This window comes from Pristis pectinata, chromosome 18 (assembly GCF_009764475.1).
Source record: "Pristis pectinata isolate sPriPec2 chromosome 18, sPriPec2.1.pri, whole genome shotgun sequence".
NCBI classification, from domain to species: Eukaryota; Metazoa; Chordata; class Chondrichthyes; order Rhinopristiformes; family Pristidae; genus Pristis; species Pristis pectinata.
In genome coordinates, this window is record NC_067422.1 from 23,274,030 (window position 1) to 23,290,746 (window position 16,717).

A 16,717-nucleotide genomic window follows, 5' to 3' on the forward strand; every position below is an offset into this window, starting at 1 on the left:
CAGTCAGATTCCCCCTCAGTCTCTGCCCCACAGAAAACAAATGCAGCCTTTCCTCACAATTGAAATGATCCATCCCAGGCAACATGGTGGTAAATCTCCCCTGAAGCCTCTCCAGTGCATTAACATCCTCATTTTAAAGCAAAAAATCTATATTTCTATGCTGTTTAGTAACATGTATTGATTTATAATAAATTCCAGTCTATTTCAGGCTTTTCCTTTGACCACCACACATAGCATGGAAAGGACCGCCACTAAGTCAGTCCTACATTGCCCAGTTAATAGATACCTTTGGTATTGTTATCCATCTTGAATTTTCATTACAATTTTATAATCTTTTTATGAATTTTTTCTCTAAACCTGGAAATCTACATCAGTTGTGAATGGTGGTGGAAAATTAAACAACTTTATGAGAGACGGCAGTCCCAGTATCATTCCCATCCTCAAAAGATGTGAGAGCCTGGCACAAATGCCAAAGTCAAGGCTGAAGCACACGTAACCATCTCAAGGATGTGATCCATCTCTGCTTTTACCTGAAGTACCTGCCATCTCTAGAAGGGACAATTCAATTTACTTCACATAGCATCAGGAAATGGCTGAAAGCACAGGATACAGCAAGGGTTCTGAGACCAGACAACATCCCTGCTGTACTATGCCTGAAAATTTGTGCTACATAATCAGCACAACCCTCTTCTCCTACCTCTTCCAGTACAATTTAGGGTGGAACAGCTAGTTGAGCTGCTGCCTCACAGGTCCAAAGACTTGGGTTCATTCTTAACGTCCGGGTGCTCCCGGGTTGAGTTTGCACATTCTCCCAGTGACCGCGTGGGATTCCTCTGGGTTTTTTTGGATTCCTCCTACATCCCAAAGGTATACAGGTAGCTAGATTAATTGGCCATGTTAAATTGCCCTTAGTGTGTAGACTCTGGGGAGAATTATGGGAACTTGGGGAAGTGAAATGGGTTCATGTAGGATTAGTGTAAATGAGTGCTTGGTGGGGACACAAGTGGGCTGAAGAACCCAGTTCTGTACACAACTATGAATGACAATGACATCTACCCAAAGTGATGGAATGTCTGGCCAGTGCTATCAATGTCTGCTCACCAATGTTTGCTTTGGGCTTTGGGCTCTGCAGGACTGTTGAGTTCTAGATTTCATTACAACCTAGGTTCAAGCATAGACCAGATCGGAATTCCAGGAAGCAATGGGAATGAAAGTTCCTGACATCAAAGGAGCACTTTCACTGAGCGATGCATCAAGAAGTCCTGGTAGAACTGAAGCTACTGGGGTCAAGGACAAAACTCTTTATTGGCAAAAAAAAAACGATAGAGGCAAATAATCTCAGTTCCAATACATATTGCAGGAATTCCTCAGGACAATATCCTTAAGCCTGATCATCGGCTGTTTCCTTCTTTCTGTTATACTTCCTAATGATTGTGTAATATTAATTACAACCACAATTCCTCTGAAAATGAAACAGCCTATGCAAAACATAGATAAATGTTCAGGCAATGACCATTTCCACCCAGAGACAGTCTATCCATCCTCCATTTCCAATAGCATTATCACCGTCAAATCCTTACTTTGACATCCTGCAAGTTACAATCGAAAGATCAACATCAGATACAAGCACAGTCTACAAGCGCTTGTATCCTGTGGTAAACAACTTATCTGATCTCCCAGGCAAAGATCAGGGGTGATGGAATGTTTTCTCCTTGTCTGGTTGAGCACGGGTCCAACAACACTAAAGGTCAACATCATCCAGGAAAAATCATCCAGGGAAAAAAAAAATTGGGGTGAGGGGAAGGGATTGTTGATGTTTCAGGTTAAAACCCTATATCAGGACTTGATTTCAGCATCTGCAGTCTCTTGTGTCTCCTGGTTAATTGGCACCCCATCCATCCCCCTGAAAACACCCATTTCTTCCACCACTGACACACCAACAGTGAAGCATGCATCACCTGAAAATTGCACTCCAGTTACTTGCCAAGGCTACTCTAAGAATATATCCCAAACTAGCAACCTCTGCCACAGAGAGGGACAAGGGTAGGAGACACATGACAATGCCATCACCTACAGGTTCCTCTCATCCCATACCATTTCAATTTGGAAGTACATTACTGCTCCTTCATCATCGCTGATTCAGGATCTTGGAACTTCCTACCCAGAGGTGTAGAAGTATCTTCATCAGAAGGATCAAAGTGGCTCAAGACAATAGCTCACCTCTGGGGAAATCAATGCTGGCCAATAGTCTTACCAGTCACATCCTCATCTCTTAAATGAGAAAATGGTCCTCAGTCTATGGAACATCAGTAAAGAATAAATCAAAGGAGATTAATCAGACAGAATCATCCCTTTGAAAATGAGGGTATATTATTTTCTTACAGCTTATTCTTCAGTATGCATGAGGCAAATAATTGCATAATTTATCATTTATGTAATGCAGGTGGGTTTAGCTACCAATTATTTCCATGGAATTGTATGACAGTGCCATTCATTTGCTCATACAGTTTTAAGACTCTTAAGCATGTAAGCATATTAAGACATTAGTTTGAAGCCATGTTCATCCATAGTTGGTAAATCACGTAGTGTTTTAATATCCTGAAACTGTCTTGGAATAAGTACACAAAGGATTTTGTTTTATATATAAACAAAAGCAGTAAGTTATCGTACATCAGTATAGAGCAGTGGTATGGTGTATTATGGCAACATCCGTACCTTTATTAGATTACTAGCATACAAGACATTAGCCTTCTTTTGTATTGTCAGCATGCTTTATTAACAGACTGTTAACAGCCATTCATACAAATAGGTAGCAACTGAAACAGGACATAGGAGCAAATCAGTTTAGTTGCTTCAATCAATAGCACTTGGTAACTGGCTCTTGAACCTGATAATTCTGATGTTAATTCGTAGCAACTGAAGTCAAGTATCAATTAACCATCACATTTCCTGCCATTAACAGTAGTATTGGTACCTAATATATTTTTTTGTTATTGAAATGTCAAAATTTCCTAATTCAATTAAGCATAATGAATAACAGGTTGTTAAATTGAAAATAACTCTCCCTGTATCGAGGAGGTTAGTTGTGACCTTAAAAATAAACAAGCAAAATAATTGATACCCAGGAGAGTAGAGCAGGCAATGATCTCATTTTCTATATCCATTGGGAAGTATGAGGTGTCAGCTTTATGCTTTTCTGTTCTTTGCTCAAGACAATCCATGGGCATGCTGCTCAACAACATCCACAATGGAAAGACTATCCACCAAGGATAATCATTAGTTCATTGAATGGAACTAGCAGAATATACTGTAATTATATGGTCAATTTCATTTGTGTGATTACATCCAGGTAAGGAGTTCCTTCTCATCACAAGATAATATCAATGATTTTCATCTAAATCACATCTTATGACCTGTAACTTTTAACAAATTGGAAAACAACAACAACAGTGGAGTAAGGGAAGAGTAAGAACAGTAAACAGAAAGTAGCAGCTTAAGAACAGAGGAAACGATAACGACCAGAAGCAAGGAGGTTGTTGATTAGTCGTATTAATTCGAAGGCTAAGGCTGCTAACACTTCATCAAAACGTCTCCTTCGCAGTTGCTAATAATATTGGAACTTCTCCTTCATACTACGACCTTATAACGGAACCACCATCATTGACTCCTCTCAATATTAAAAAGAACATTCATTCCAATGAGCTCTCAAATTTCTTGGCAAAATGCTTCACATGATTTAACATTTTCAATTGTATTCAACCAGCATTTTCATGACTGTCAATTAATATCTGTAGAACATCTTAACATTAAATGATATTAAAAGTTCAATAGTGACCTCCCTATGTCAAGCTTAAGAAACAAGATATTAATACTTTGCAGACTACAATAACATTCAAAACTTAACAAGAAAATGTCAGTTGATAAAGGGGAAAAAGTGCCAACAAATTGGATTGCTTTTATGAAAAGGCTCACATTAAATATTTTCCAATAAACTGCAGCTGGATCTTCCACTAGCTGCTGTCAGCATTCACCCTTCCTTATTTGGAGCACCCTTCCAATTGTGGTGCAAACCATATATAATCTATTCACACACACACACACACACACACTTTTTTTTAAAAATAAAAAGTCAGTCAATACAGAAAAGGCACTTTGTGGTTATTTTCTTTTAACAGTAACTTTAAGATTACAAATTGCAGTACTGGATCGGAGGCAGAATTATGAGCAACACATTCCTCTCTGCCCCCACTGTAAATCATTGCAGTTTAGAAAGAGATTCACATAGAGATTTAACTTGTTATTGTTGATGAAAAAAGATTTGCTGATTAGAAGCACAACACAGCTACAAAAATGCTTCATTATTTCAATAAACTGTACATTTTTTGTAGACTCATAGCCTCGATAATTTTAGTAGGAAGCCTAAATGAAAGACAGACACTGTCTGCTCAGGAAAAGGAATCTTGGCCAGAAAAAAATGCAAACCTCAAATGGAACAGTTTACACAGTTCACAGTAAGCACCAAAAAATTTAAGAAATAAAAGTTCTGTAACGTACCTGAAATTCTGACTCTGTCCATTAGTACAACAAACAGCATTTAGTGGTATCCACAGCACACAGATTATCGTACCAGGAGTTGCTTTTCTACAAGTGCCTGCCTGATATAATTTCTTCAATCTGTGCAATCATGAATGCACCATATTACCACATTACCATGTGCTGATCATATGTTTGTACCACACACTGAAGCAGCATTGTCAGCTTGTGGCTTAAAAACTGAGCACGTGACTACATTCATAAGCTTAAAATAACCTACCAGAAGACGGCAACTGTGTTTCCTAAATATACATCTGTACAATGTAATTCTACTGATAATCATTTAAAACAAATTGTTCAAACTTAATTTTGGATAGGAGTTTAAAAAAAGTTTCACCATAACATTAGATTATAATGCTTTGGCTGCTTTTACCTTGATAAAGTGATTTAATCCCTTTTAGTCAGAATGACAATTATATAGAGAATAAAAAGGTGAGGAAGATGATACTGCAGTCCAATTTACTAGAAGGAACTTCTATGAAATATCACAAGAGAATTATTCAAAGCAATTACTAGGTACTTCTAGAATTGAGGGTACATTGCAGCTTCCAACAAAAGTCAAATGTATTATTTTCCACCACTTAAAATTTTAACCCAATGCATTATAGTCTTCTGATTCCCAACAGGCTAGCTTGAGGACATCAGAACAGATGTGTAAGAATGGTTTCAGGGTAGATCAGATTACAAAATGACAAATAATAAAAGCATCCAATAAAATGACTGCACAAGGGGGAATGGAGCTGAATTAACACGGTATTTCTTGCAGATTAAGCTACTATCTAGAAAACAAAGAACACTGCACAAAATTGGACAATGCAAGTGAAGAGTGACAAAGTGATCAAATAAGAGATCGTGCTCCTTTACCCTATAGATAAAGCTATCAGCATTGTCACGTCATTACAATGCTGACATTTATTAAATAAAAAATTTTAAAACGTTCTCATTGTAAGATTTTATATTATTCAAGTTGAACTGATATGATTGCCAAGTTTACCAATATAACTTGCTTTATAATAGGAATTAGGGGTGCCTGTCAGAAGGCTCAAGTCACAGCTAGTGTTCTTGCTGGGCAGTCAATCAGAATCAAGGACGGCTTGTTTCCCTTCCAGTATTGTGGATTCTGACTTGGTTAATGAGGCCGATATGGGAACCACAGACTCTTCCACAGATGGGGAAGGTGGTGTCTGACTGGGTGGGTGGATTGTGAGGGCTGTGCTCCTTCCGGCACTTCGGGTTTCTGTGTGCTCCAGATGGACGACTTCCAGATTCTCAGTACCATCCTGAAGGCTTCTTCTCTACTTTGAGCAGTCATGGGCCAGATATACCCAGGATTAAGGTGGGGACATTGCACTTCTTCAGTGAACCTTTGAGCACATCATTGAGACTCTACCTCTGTCCAGCTGGTATTCTCCTCCCATGACAGAGGTTGGATTAGAATGTCCACATACCTACTCTTTGGTGAATATAGTTCTTACTCTAAAGCAGGAAGACTGGATTTTTAATCAAGAATTAGCCCACCTCATGGAAATGTTAATAACCTACACTATGGGATTTTAAAAAAAGTTTTATAAAATTTGACGATGAGTCTCTTAAGGAAATATTAGGGTTAAGATTAGAGGGGATTGTTAAGAAGGGGAAGAGAGATTGTAGGGAATTTCAGAGCTTAGGGCTTTTGTAGCTGAAAGCATGACAACTAGTTGGGGAACAAATAAAACTGGGACGCTCAAGAGTGGAATGGAAGGAATGCAGGTCTGATAAGGATTACAGGAAAGAAGGAGGACTTGAAAACAGATGAGACTTAAAACCAGGAGCTAATGTAGGTCAACAAGTACATGAATAATGGGCGAACAGATTTAGTTCCAGATGTGTAGCAGAATTGCAAATAAATTCAAATGTACAGAGGGTGAAACAAGGGAGACACTACACTGGAGTCTAGAGGTAACAGTGGTATTGACAAGTATTTCAACAAGAAATTAGCCAAAACAGGACAGAGTCAAACTAGGCAAAAGAGTTAGAATTATCCAATATTAATTGTGAGTTGTGAGATCTGAAGCATATTTCAGGATCATTTTCAACAGCAGGGTTGTGAGCATTGAGACACCTGCTTGGATGGTTGCTGGGGAAAGGAATGGAATCCATCTCCAGGGAATGGAGATCATGATGGGAATAAGGACGACGGCTTTTGTCTCAGAGAACATTTCTGCACTCTGAAAGTGCGTCAATATAGAATTAGTTGAGGGAATATATCAGTGACTGCGTGGGTTTCCTCCGGGTGCTCCGGTTTCCTCCCACTTTGCAAAAGATGTAGGGGTTAGGAAGTTGTGGGCGTGCTATGTTGGCGCCGGAAGTGTGCCGACACTTGTGGGCTGCCCCTAGAACACTCTACGCAAAAAGATACATTCCACTGTGTGTTTCAATGTACATGTGACCTATAAAGATATCTTAATATTCATGTGGAATCTTAATGCAGTAACTCAGATGATATGGGAAAAAGGCACAAGTAAATGAGGCCATCCAGAGGAGATCCTGGAGGAATATCAGACCAACAGTGCAGCAGCAGGAAGGGCATCCTTTGTGTGTGATCTTTTGCCCATTACTGAATGAGAATGGAACCAGGCAACTGAAATCCCACACCACTTCGCCGATGGACAATCAAAAGGCTGTTGAAGAGTATAGTGCAGCCTCTCAGGTCACAGCCCGCAGAAAGATAGAGATGATGGATTGGGGAGATAATGGGGAGGGGGAGGTGGGGGGGAGATGGCAGGAGAGGTGGGGGGGTTGGGTGATAACACATCATCATCACAAAGATGCCATTTACTGTCTTTGAAAATGAAACCGACACAGAAATCATCAGTTGCATTTCAAAAAGGGGCAGAAACCTCAGAAGAATGTCAATGGGAAGAATGAACATGGATCTGGGAAGCTTCAACATTTCTGAAAGACTTTGAAGTGGGAACAGAGGTTGGATATAGGCTAGTAGCTTGCAAAGAAGGGTCAAGAGTTGGTGTTTGGGAAGAATGCCATCAGTAGATTTGAAGAGGGGTTCAACAGTCAACAAAAGCACTAATAAGACCAACAGGAGGGCCAGTTGTTTCGAAGGAAAAGAGATAAAAGGCATAAAGAGGCAGGCATTATGAACAAGATGAACTTAGAGGGTAGGAGGGAAAATAAGAAAGAAAATGAATAAGGAAGAAACCTCAAGGTTAGAGATGGTTGGGGAAGCATCAGACAAGTTTGTTTGGCAAGGAAAACTGCAAAAGGAGGTGATTGGATGGCCTCAGTCTAATATATCCTAGACCTCTGATTTGTTGGAGGTGAAGGCTGTAAAGGAATGCTTTTTAATGTAGGTAAGAGGATGTTGAAGGAATGGGAGAACTGTCACATTTGCAAGGAGAATGATCAACTAGCTATCTCTCCCTCTCACTCATACCGGAGAGCACTCCATTTTAGGAATTAATCCTACAGGAACACATGCCAGTATCACACTCTGGTTTAGGCTGAATACAGATTCCAAATCCCAACTACATCTGCATTAGCACAACAAATGACATTTGAAAGAAAGCCTTGAAAGCATCTACTGACTAGTCAGTGGTGTGAACAAGAGGCTGGCCTGCACTCAGATCCAAGGAGCAAAAATCATTCAAATATATATATATATATATATAAAATCGATGACCATGGTACTCCTGTGGACTTTATCTTGTTAGTGCAAATCAGGCACTCCAGCTCACTAGCCTAACGCATTCTTTTTAGCATCAAGGACAAACAAATACTGTGGTGCTCATTTCAGATGAGATCATTATAGCCCACAGGACTTGGCCGTGCACATACTATATCTGATGTGCGGCCACCAGCCAGTACAAGGCAGGTTCACCTTATGCTGTGATGGCAGAGCCAAGGCTGAATCTAGTCTGGCCGGTTTATTTGAAATGAGTCAATTATGCTGGTTAAAACAAAAATGTACATTGAATTAGCTACTGCAAAGGACATAAATTCAATCCAATACAATCTGTTAAAAATATAAGTCTTTACCATTTTTCTTCTTCTGTACCTAGAAATTTCTTTTCTACCGATTCTAAGTAGTCAGTGAAATTGGGGAGCTGTATGGGGTCTTGAATTTCAGTTCTTTCCTGTACATTTTAGGATTATGCAAATTGTATTTATGAACAAACTGCCTCACATTTATCATTGAATGACATTCTTCAAATTGGTGCACAGACAGGCCCAAGGATGAAAGGAAAGTTGAGGTTACCCAAATATGCCATTTCCGACACCAGCAGACGTTTAGATAAAACAGGTTTCAGTTTGTGATCATTTAGCATGCCCACAATTACAGGGTCATTTAGTATTCTTACAAGTTTGGTCAGAGTGGTTAAAAGTGTAATGCTTGCATGGATGTACACAGTTTACTACATCTCATCTGGAATCAGCACCACAGTATTTGCTGATCCTTGATGCTAAAAAGTGTGCTGGGCAGGTTAATGAGCTGAAGTGCCTGATTTACATTCAATTTGACTGCTGACATTTATGAAAATTGTTGGCAAGTCCAAGTCTCATCGTTCTGGAGACAAACTGGAAGCTTCATCATTTGATGTTCCCCATGATCCAAATGTGAAAGAGCAAAGTAGGCAAGATAATACTCCCAAAGTCATTTTAAAATGTGTAATGATATTGCAAAAGGCACCCGCACCTCAGAGGTCAACGATTATTTTGATACATCAAACAGCAAGTCATTTCATCCCCTTCAGAGTAATGCCATGAAAAAACGATGAATATATTTTCCTTGAGGTATTCAATGGAGTGAACCATGTTTAAAATGCTTTCAATTTTCATGTACAGTTTTAGTCACCCTGTTACAGAAAATACATCATTAAACTGGAAAGAGTGCAGAGGAGATTTAAGAGGATGCTGCGAGGACTTGAGGGCCCGAGTTATGTGGAGAGGTTGGGCAGGCTAGGCCTTTATTCCTTGAGGGGTGGCTTTTTAGAAGTGTATAAAATCATGAGGGGTATAGATAGGGTGGATGCGCATAGTGTTTTCCCCCAGTGAAGGGAAACTAAAAACTAGAGGGCATAAAGTTTCAGGTGAAAGGTGAAAGATTTAAAAAAGGGAATTGAGGGGCAACTTCTTCACGCCAAGGAAATTATTAAGGCAGGGACAATAACAACATTTAAAGGACAGTTGTTCAAGTACATGGATAGGAGGGGTTGAGAGGGATATGGGCCAAATGCATGCAAATAGGACTTGCTTGGTGGGCACCATGGTCAGCATGGATGATTTGGGCCGAAGGGCCTGTTTCCGTGCTGTATCACTCTATGGTTGTCAAGTGGCAGTACTTTCATATTAGAAGTGGATAGAAACCAGAGAAACACAATTTTTGTTTACTATACTGTTAACATCACTCTTTATAAATTAGCAACCTCCATCTGTGGGTAGTTTATAGTTCACAAGGTGTCTGTCTGATTAAGAATGGCTCATCATTCTTCTCATGCACCTATTTTTGGAAATTTATCATGCAGTTAACAATATGAAAAACATCACAATCTTGCAAACCAAAAAACTGGAAACCCATTTCAAATATTGGACAGTTTATTGTATATAAAAAGATGGGATATTCTAGTAAACAAAGATTATAGTAAAATAGCTAGTCATTTCTTGGCTTCTTTGTTATAAGCTAAATTATTAAACTGGCCATTTATTCTCACTGCAATGTCACTGCATTTCTTGAAGCTACCACAGACATTGCTGGCCAGCCAAGTTAGCTTTGGGCAATCATTTATGCCTCATTAATAGAATCCATTTAGGTTTTTTAGCATTAAACAAAACTCATCCAATTACAGTAAACAAGCTCAGTTCATTCATTCCTACCTCACATTCTTGATAAAATCAAGCACTTCTGTTTGAAACACAAAACAATTTCAAGCTTCAACACACAAGAGAAAAGACAGCTCATCTTGTTTGATTTCTTCTTCCCTCCAGCCATTTTAAAATTTTCTTTTAACTCAGACTGCAACTTCCTGTTGAACCACAATCTGTTCATTTTAGACACAAACACTTCAGATAATCATGCATTTTTGCTTTACTTAAGTTGTCAAATGTAACAATTTATTGTACTCCAGGCTGCACTAGAAACTGTCAGTGCAGAGACAGTTTTGGTCAGATTAAAGAATTGTTGCCAAAGGATCAGTGTTTCTAATCCAAATACTAAATAATAACCCAAAGTTTTCTTCCCTTTCTGAAGATAGCTAATAAACTACCCAACTGTCCAAAAGACTGATAGGTAACCTAACATGTATAGTGAAGGTGCTTGCATAGGAAGAAAGGCTGACCAAGCCTTTAAATTAAATACTCAGAATGATATAGTTCAGCCAATGAATTAGAATTTGTAGTTAGGAATCATTAGATTTCAGAAAAATTAGCCAAAGACCTGACTACAATCATTAATCTCCAACCAAACAGGAATATTGTGCTCACAGATCCTGGGGAAGCTAAAAGCTCCATTATCCAACAAAGCAAGGCAACATTGGAAATGTAAAACAAAAATATTTTTAAAACATCACACCTGGCAGTGGGAATTTAAAATTGCACTTCTAGAACCTTTTTAGGCTGGTGCATCACAACAAAATTCACATCTATAATTCAAAAGTGGAGTCATCACTTAGAAAGGAAGCTGAACTGAATGCAGTAGGATCTCAATCAGATAAATCCTAAACTCTGTTATGGAGCTATGAACAGTTGTGCCTTTCAAAAAGGCCCACAAGGAAAATCATACTCCACACTGCCCTGGACTTTCCTTCACCTTCCATCCCACAATTACCCGATGCCTTCACTTTCATTGTATCACTATGTGCCCGACTACCCCCATGTTAGTGGTTGCAATTTTCATGTGTGCCAGGGAAGAAGTGAAGCAGGAACATTTCAGATAAAGCTCAGGAGTTAAGGTCTTTGGATCTGGAGATGTATACATGCCAATGGTGCCTACATTTACAACTCTAGATCATCCAAGACTCATTCTGGGCCAAGAGCTTCTGGTTGTCAACTCCGCCACTGCCAATATAGATCAAAGCATTCGTTCTCATCCTCTTTTACTTTAGAGCATGCAAATAGAAAAGATCTCAATGAAGTGGAAGGACAAAGAAACAGTAGTATTTAAATTGGTCACGACCAACAGAGCAAAATGGGCAATTCCATTGAATCCGTTAGTGGAGTGTAAACAGGTTGCTATTTCTCTTTTGTCCATTTGGTACACTCACCCAAGAGAAATTTACTCCAACATCTTCAACATTTATGCAATTAATAATTTTTCTGGTCCTCATCATGAAGTGTGTCCAAGCAGACCAACTGACTGGTGGTTATAATCATTTTCCTTGCTCAGCAACACTTGAAGGCTTTCTCTTGTTTTTTTAATCTCTTTTTTTTTTACTAAGTGCATTATGTAATTGGACTGCATATAATTCTGCTGTGACCATATATCTATTGAGTCCAGTGAGGAAGCAATTGTTATCAAATCGATATTACAAATTAACTCCCAAATAAAAGGAAATTAGATTAAGTTCTATGAGAAAATTCTGCAAACTGCAATGAATGAAGTACACATCACTGCAATCTTAGAACCACTCCAAATATAATTACAGGATAACATTAATAAAAGGTGCAATATATGCAAGTAATTGGTTCAGAATCCATTGATTTAGATGTGGAGTACAACACACCACCAATATTATATATACCTTTAGTGTAAACAACAGTTTCCACTTGTGGGAAAGATTTATTAATACATAATAGTCAACCAAAGATCAAATAGGGAATCAATGGTCATCCGGTCCAGATACAGGTCTCAACCCGAAATGTCGATTGTTCAATTCCGTCCACAGACACTGCCTGACCCACTGAGTTCCTCCAGCAGTTTGTCTATTGCTCCAGATTCCAACATCTGCAGTCTCTTGTGTTGCCAAATAACCCATATGCTTTTAGGGAAGCAACATAAGCGATGGAGAGAGTAGGATACTGATGGTATTAGATAAGGATGGATGAGTGGAAGCTTGATATGAAGCGTTAACTTTAGCCTGAATGGCTATTGTCACACTGCGTATTCCATGCAATTTTATGTAAACCTTGATAAGCTTTTGCTCTATGCAGCATTATTGATCATGTGGTTACTTACCTGGATTGGTGACATCAGCAGTTCTCCTCAATTTTCCACTAGCAGTTCTTGTGATTCCTAAAACAACAATAAAACACATCATTCACAAAATGTCAATTAACTCATCGCTCCAGCTATATGATTCTTCACTCCCTATTGTACCCTAGTTTATCGTCAAATGCCATTGTTCCCTTAAAAACAAATAGATCACAAAAATCTGAACATGTTAAAAATCTAACCATTGCAAGTACCTTTATAATGACGTTGGAATATCATCATAAAAATTTCAGACTGGATTAACCATAAAAGTGGTTACAAATTTCTGACCAGGATTCCACAACTCAGAATATTCAAAATTTTAGAGCTGAAGCTGGCAACAAAAGAGGGACAGATCGCACAGTGACTTCCCTTTCCAAGTGACAAACACTGCCTGGTTTTGACAACTGCAAAGAGGCTTCATCTTTGCTGCTGTTAGATTCTTACAAAAAAAAATGAAAATACAGATACAGTTTACTTCATTATAAAAGAGTCCAAAAGATCTAAAATGCTTATCTACTTAGACATGAGCCATTGTGTTGGGAGGATAATCAGCAACCAATCACAGCCCAAAATGACTTGGAGATCCACACTCTCCATGAAAACTGGCACAAGGAATTGCAAATAATCACACTTGAAAAGTCAGTTGGGGAAATCAAGGTTGAAACTTCTGAATGGCACATTATTCCTTTCAACCAGGATACAACATGGCAAGGTTGTAGAACTTAAAGTGCAAGCAATGTGCCAAAAGAACTTATGACATCAGAAGACACAAGAAATTCTGCAGATGCTGGAATCTGGAGCATGTAGACCTGATGAAGGGTCTCAGCCCAAAATGGCAACTGTTTATTTCCTTCCATGGATGCTGCCTGACCTGCTGAGTTCCTCCAGCACTTTTGGTGTATTGCAATGACATCAGGAAAAAGTATAAAAGGTCTTGCGGAGCAAGTTAAGTTTTGAACTGAAGTGGATGATCAAGGGTGTTCTCACATTTATTCCTGATGCTATATGGACCATTTGTGGTTTACTGGTTAAATACATTGCTCCTTGGCTGCAGAGATGGCATAGAAGAGAAGGTTTTAGATTGTAAGGACAGTATCCATGTTCAGTGACTGGTGGAAGGTTCCAGGATCAAAGTGCTCCATCCAAAGCAGAGAACACAAACATGGTTGAGAGAAAGATTAAACTAATAAAAATGCAGAACTAAGGGAAAGCAAAACATCTCATGGAGGAAAGAAAGAAATAAGTTAAAGAATTTTCCAGAGATCAAAACTTCTTAAACAGAACTTTTAGTTAGTTCTCTGTGGTGTGCATGCATTGCTTTGTGACTTGTGTATACCAGCTGTTATGTGACTATTAAGACAACAGCAACCCCACCAATCTTAATAGGAGTCGTGTAAAATGTTGCTAAATTAACCATTGCATGTACCATATTTAGAGACTCAACTGCCACAATAAAGATGTGTTCCCTTGACGCTCCATGTCTGAGTGAGTTTTATGTATATTCCACACTATTACAAGTGCATGGAACAGTACAGCGCAGGAACAGGCCCTTCGGCCCACAACGTCTGTGTTGAACATGATGCCAAATCAACTAATCTCTTCTGCCATCACATGATCCACATCCCTCCATATTCATGTGCCTATCCACAAGCCTCTTGAATGCCACCATCACCTCTGCTTCCACTACCACCCCCAGTAGCACATTACAGGCACCGAGGAGACAGCAAGAAATTGCCCGATTGGTGAAAGGTTTAGGAATCAGAGGATAAAGAATGGGAATGGCAAAGGAACCAGGAACGACACGAGGGATAACAGTTCACGCAATGAGTGGTCATGATCTGGGATCCGGTCTCCGTAAGGTTGGAGGAAGCAGATTCAATTACTTTCTGAGAGGAAATTAGATGATACCTGAGGGAGGATAAAGTAGTATGCAGACTGCAGAGCCAAGGGGGAAATGGCTGAGAATGGAACTAACCAGCTTTATTCCTTCCTTGCTCTAAAGATTTTAAATCACTTATGAGCAGTCCCATTGATAATTGAGCAAAAATAATTGAGGATACAGCAAGAAAAAAAACAGTTACAGTATTGCATGGTCTAGTTCCAGCACATCCTCCACAAATCTTACGTGGCTGCTTCTTGAACATTCATTGTGTGCTTGCGGTTACTACTGTATTTTGGGAGCCTCATGGGATCAACAATGAGTGAAGAAAATGCAGTCGAAATATACTCCGAGGAAAATACCACCATCTTGCTGGTCTTTATCCAAAAATCTAAAATCTAATTTCTGCATGACATTTTCTAAAATGCTTCTAACATTTTTTAAAAGAAATACATAAAAGGAGAAAACTGAACTGACTGCCAGCTTCACATATCCTGGTAAACTGCCAGCTCCAACGTCTGTTTCAATTGCCACTATTGTTAAAGGAGCAGCAGCAAACAGCCAGAGATTTTTTTCCATGCTCAAGCTTTTGACGAATGGATTATGGCAAAGTGAGAAGTGAGAGCAGAAAGGAGGAGGACAATAAGATAAGATTGGTACATTTTATTTTTGGGAGCAAAAGAGAGATTACTTCTGTAGGAACTATCACAGCAGTCATTGCTTAAAGCAAATTTAACAAATGCTAGGAGGTTAAGAAAACATTGGCTCTCAACTAGATATCTGAGGCTACAATCTAAATGCAATGTCTATCTGCCAACAACTGTAGTCAAAAACAGACCCATTGAGTGACGAGAGCACCAAAGCCTTGAGTCCCTCTTCCAAAATCCCGCATCTGGACTGCAGTTTTAACCATTATACCAGCATTTTGCTTTAAAGAAAACATTAAACTATTTAGTTAAAAAACAGAAAAAACATTGGCAAGGTCAAATGGGGTTTGACAAGAGATTTCACCCGATGGAATTGGCAAATAAGTTGGAAAAAAATATTTCATGTTTGAAAACTCTTAGTGAAGTCCATGTGGATTAAAATTATTTAATTTGCCACTGAATGGAGACCGCAGAATTCAAAGAATACATTTTAAACCAAAACTAAGATCTTTTTTTCTAATAAATCTCTTCTGTGCAAAAACGTGGCAGGAACATGGTTGAATCACTGTGTGACTCACTCTTCAGTTGAACGAGCTTTCTTCAAAAGAAGAGGACTTCAAACAGCACAAGGAAGGTCACATGCAAGATTTTTTAAAATTTACTTTGTTAAAATTCAGTTAGAACTCTTTCAAGGCAAATTCCTTTGCCCCATGTTCAGACAATTCAAATTTTAAATCTCAAAGCCTCATCTCCTTTCTTCAATCATTTGTCTTAATGTTATAGCCACAAGGCAGCTACACAGCTTGATCCCAGTGTTACTAATGTTGTGGATTACACAGTCATAACTCTTTTCCCAGATGCCTCCCTATCCACACTTGATGCAGTTCAGAGCAGGCATCAAATGAACTGCAATTACAGTCAGTGCACTTCATGGTGCAGATTTTCCTCAACATTTTGTGTTTACAATAGAATGTTATAATTAGTCTTTCAGAAAATGGAAGCAGGAGGGGAGAAATTAAGAACAGTAGATGTCCTGGAGTAGATTATAAAAGATTGCATTGCAGGCTTTCAAAGAAATTTATACCAGGAGGACAAGGTACCTTCAATATGGAAGGAGACCGAGTGTAGCCTCCTGAGGAAGTAGAGGTGCTGGTGAGCTTTCTTTGGCTATGGCATTCTATGCACATTTTGAACAGAAGGGGATTGGTTTGTAACCACCCACCCCGACAGTCTCCAATGCAACTGAACCAGTGGTCATCATTGAGGACGCAAGATCAGTCTTCCGGAGAGTGAACCCAAGGAAAGCGTCTGGCCCGGATGATGTCCCTGGCCGTGTGCTCAGATATCGTGCAGATCAGCTGACGGGTGTATTTGCAGACATTTTTAACCTCTCCCTGCTTCAGTCTGAGGTTCCCA

At 39.1% G+C, this 16,717-nt stretch overlaps 1 protein-coding gene across 4 annotated transcripts in view; it reads right to left on the reverse strand.

Moving 5' to 3' along the window:
* Positions 1 to 16,717, reverse strand: part of LOC127579780 (septin-9-like) — a 222,034-nt gene that overhangs the window by 164,273 nt on the left and 41,044 nt on the right. For 3 of the 4 annotated variants that reach the window (XM_052032700.1, XM_052032702.1, XM_052032701.1), the window contains exon 2: positions 12,758 to 12,814. In XM_052032700.1, coding sequence (XP_051888660.1) covers positions 12,758 to 12,814 — 57 coding nt within the window. Of the gene's footprint in view, positions 1 to 4,554; positions 4,727 to 12,757; positions 12,815 to 16,717 lie in introns of those variants that run through there. The other variant, XM_052032704.1, reaches the window with a different exon arrangement.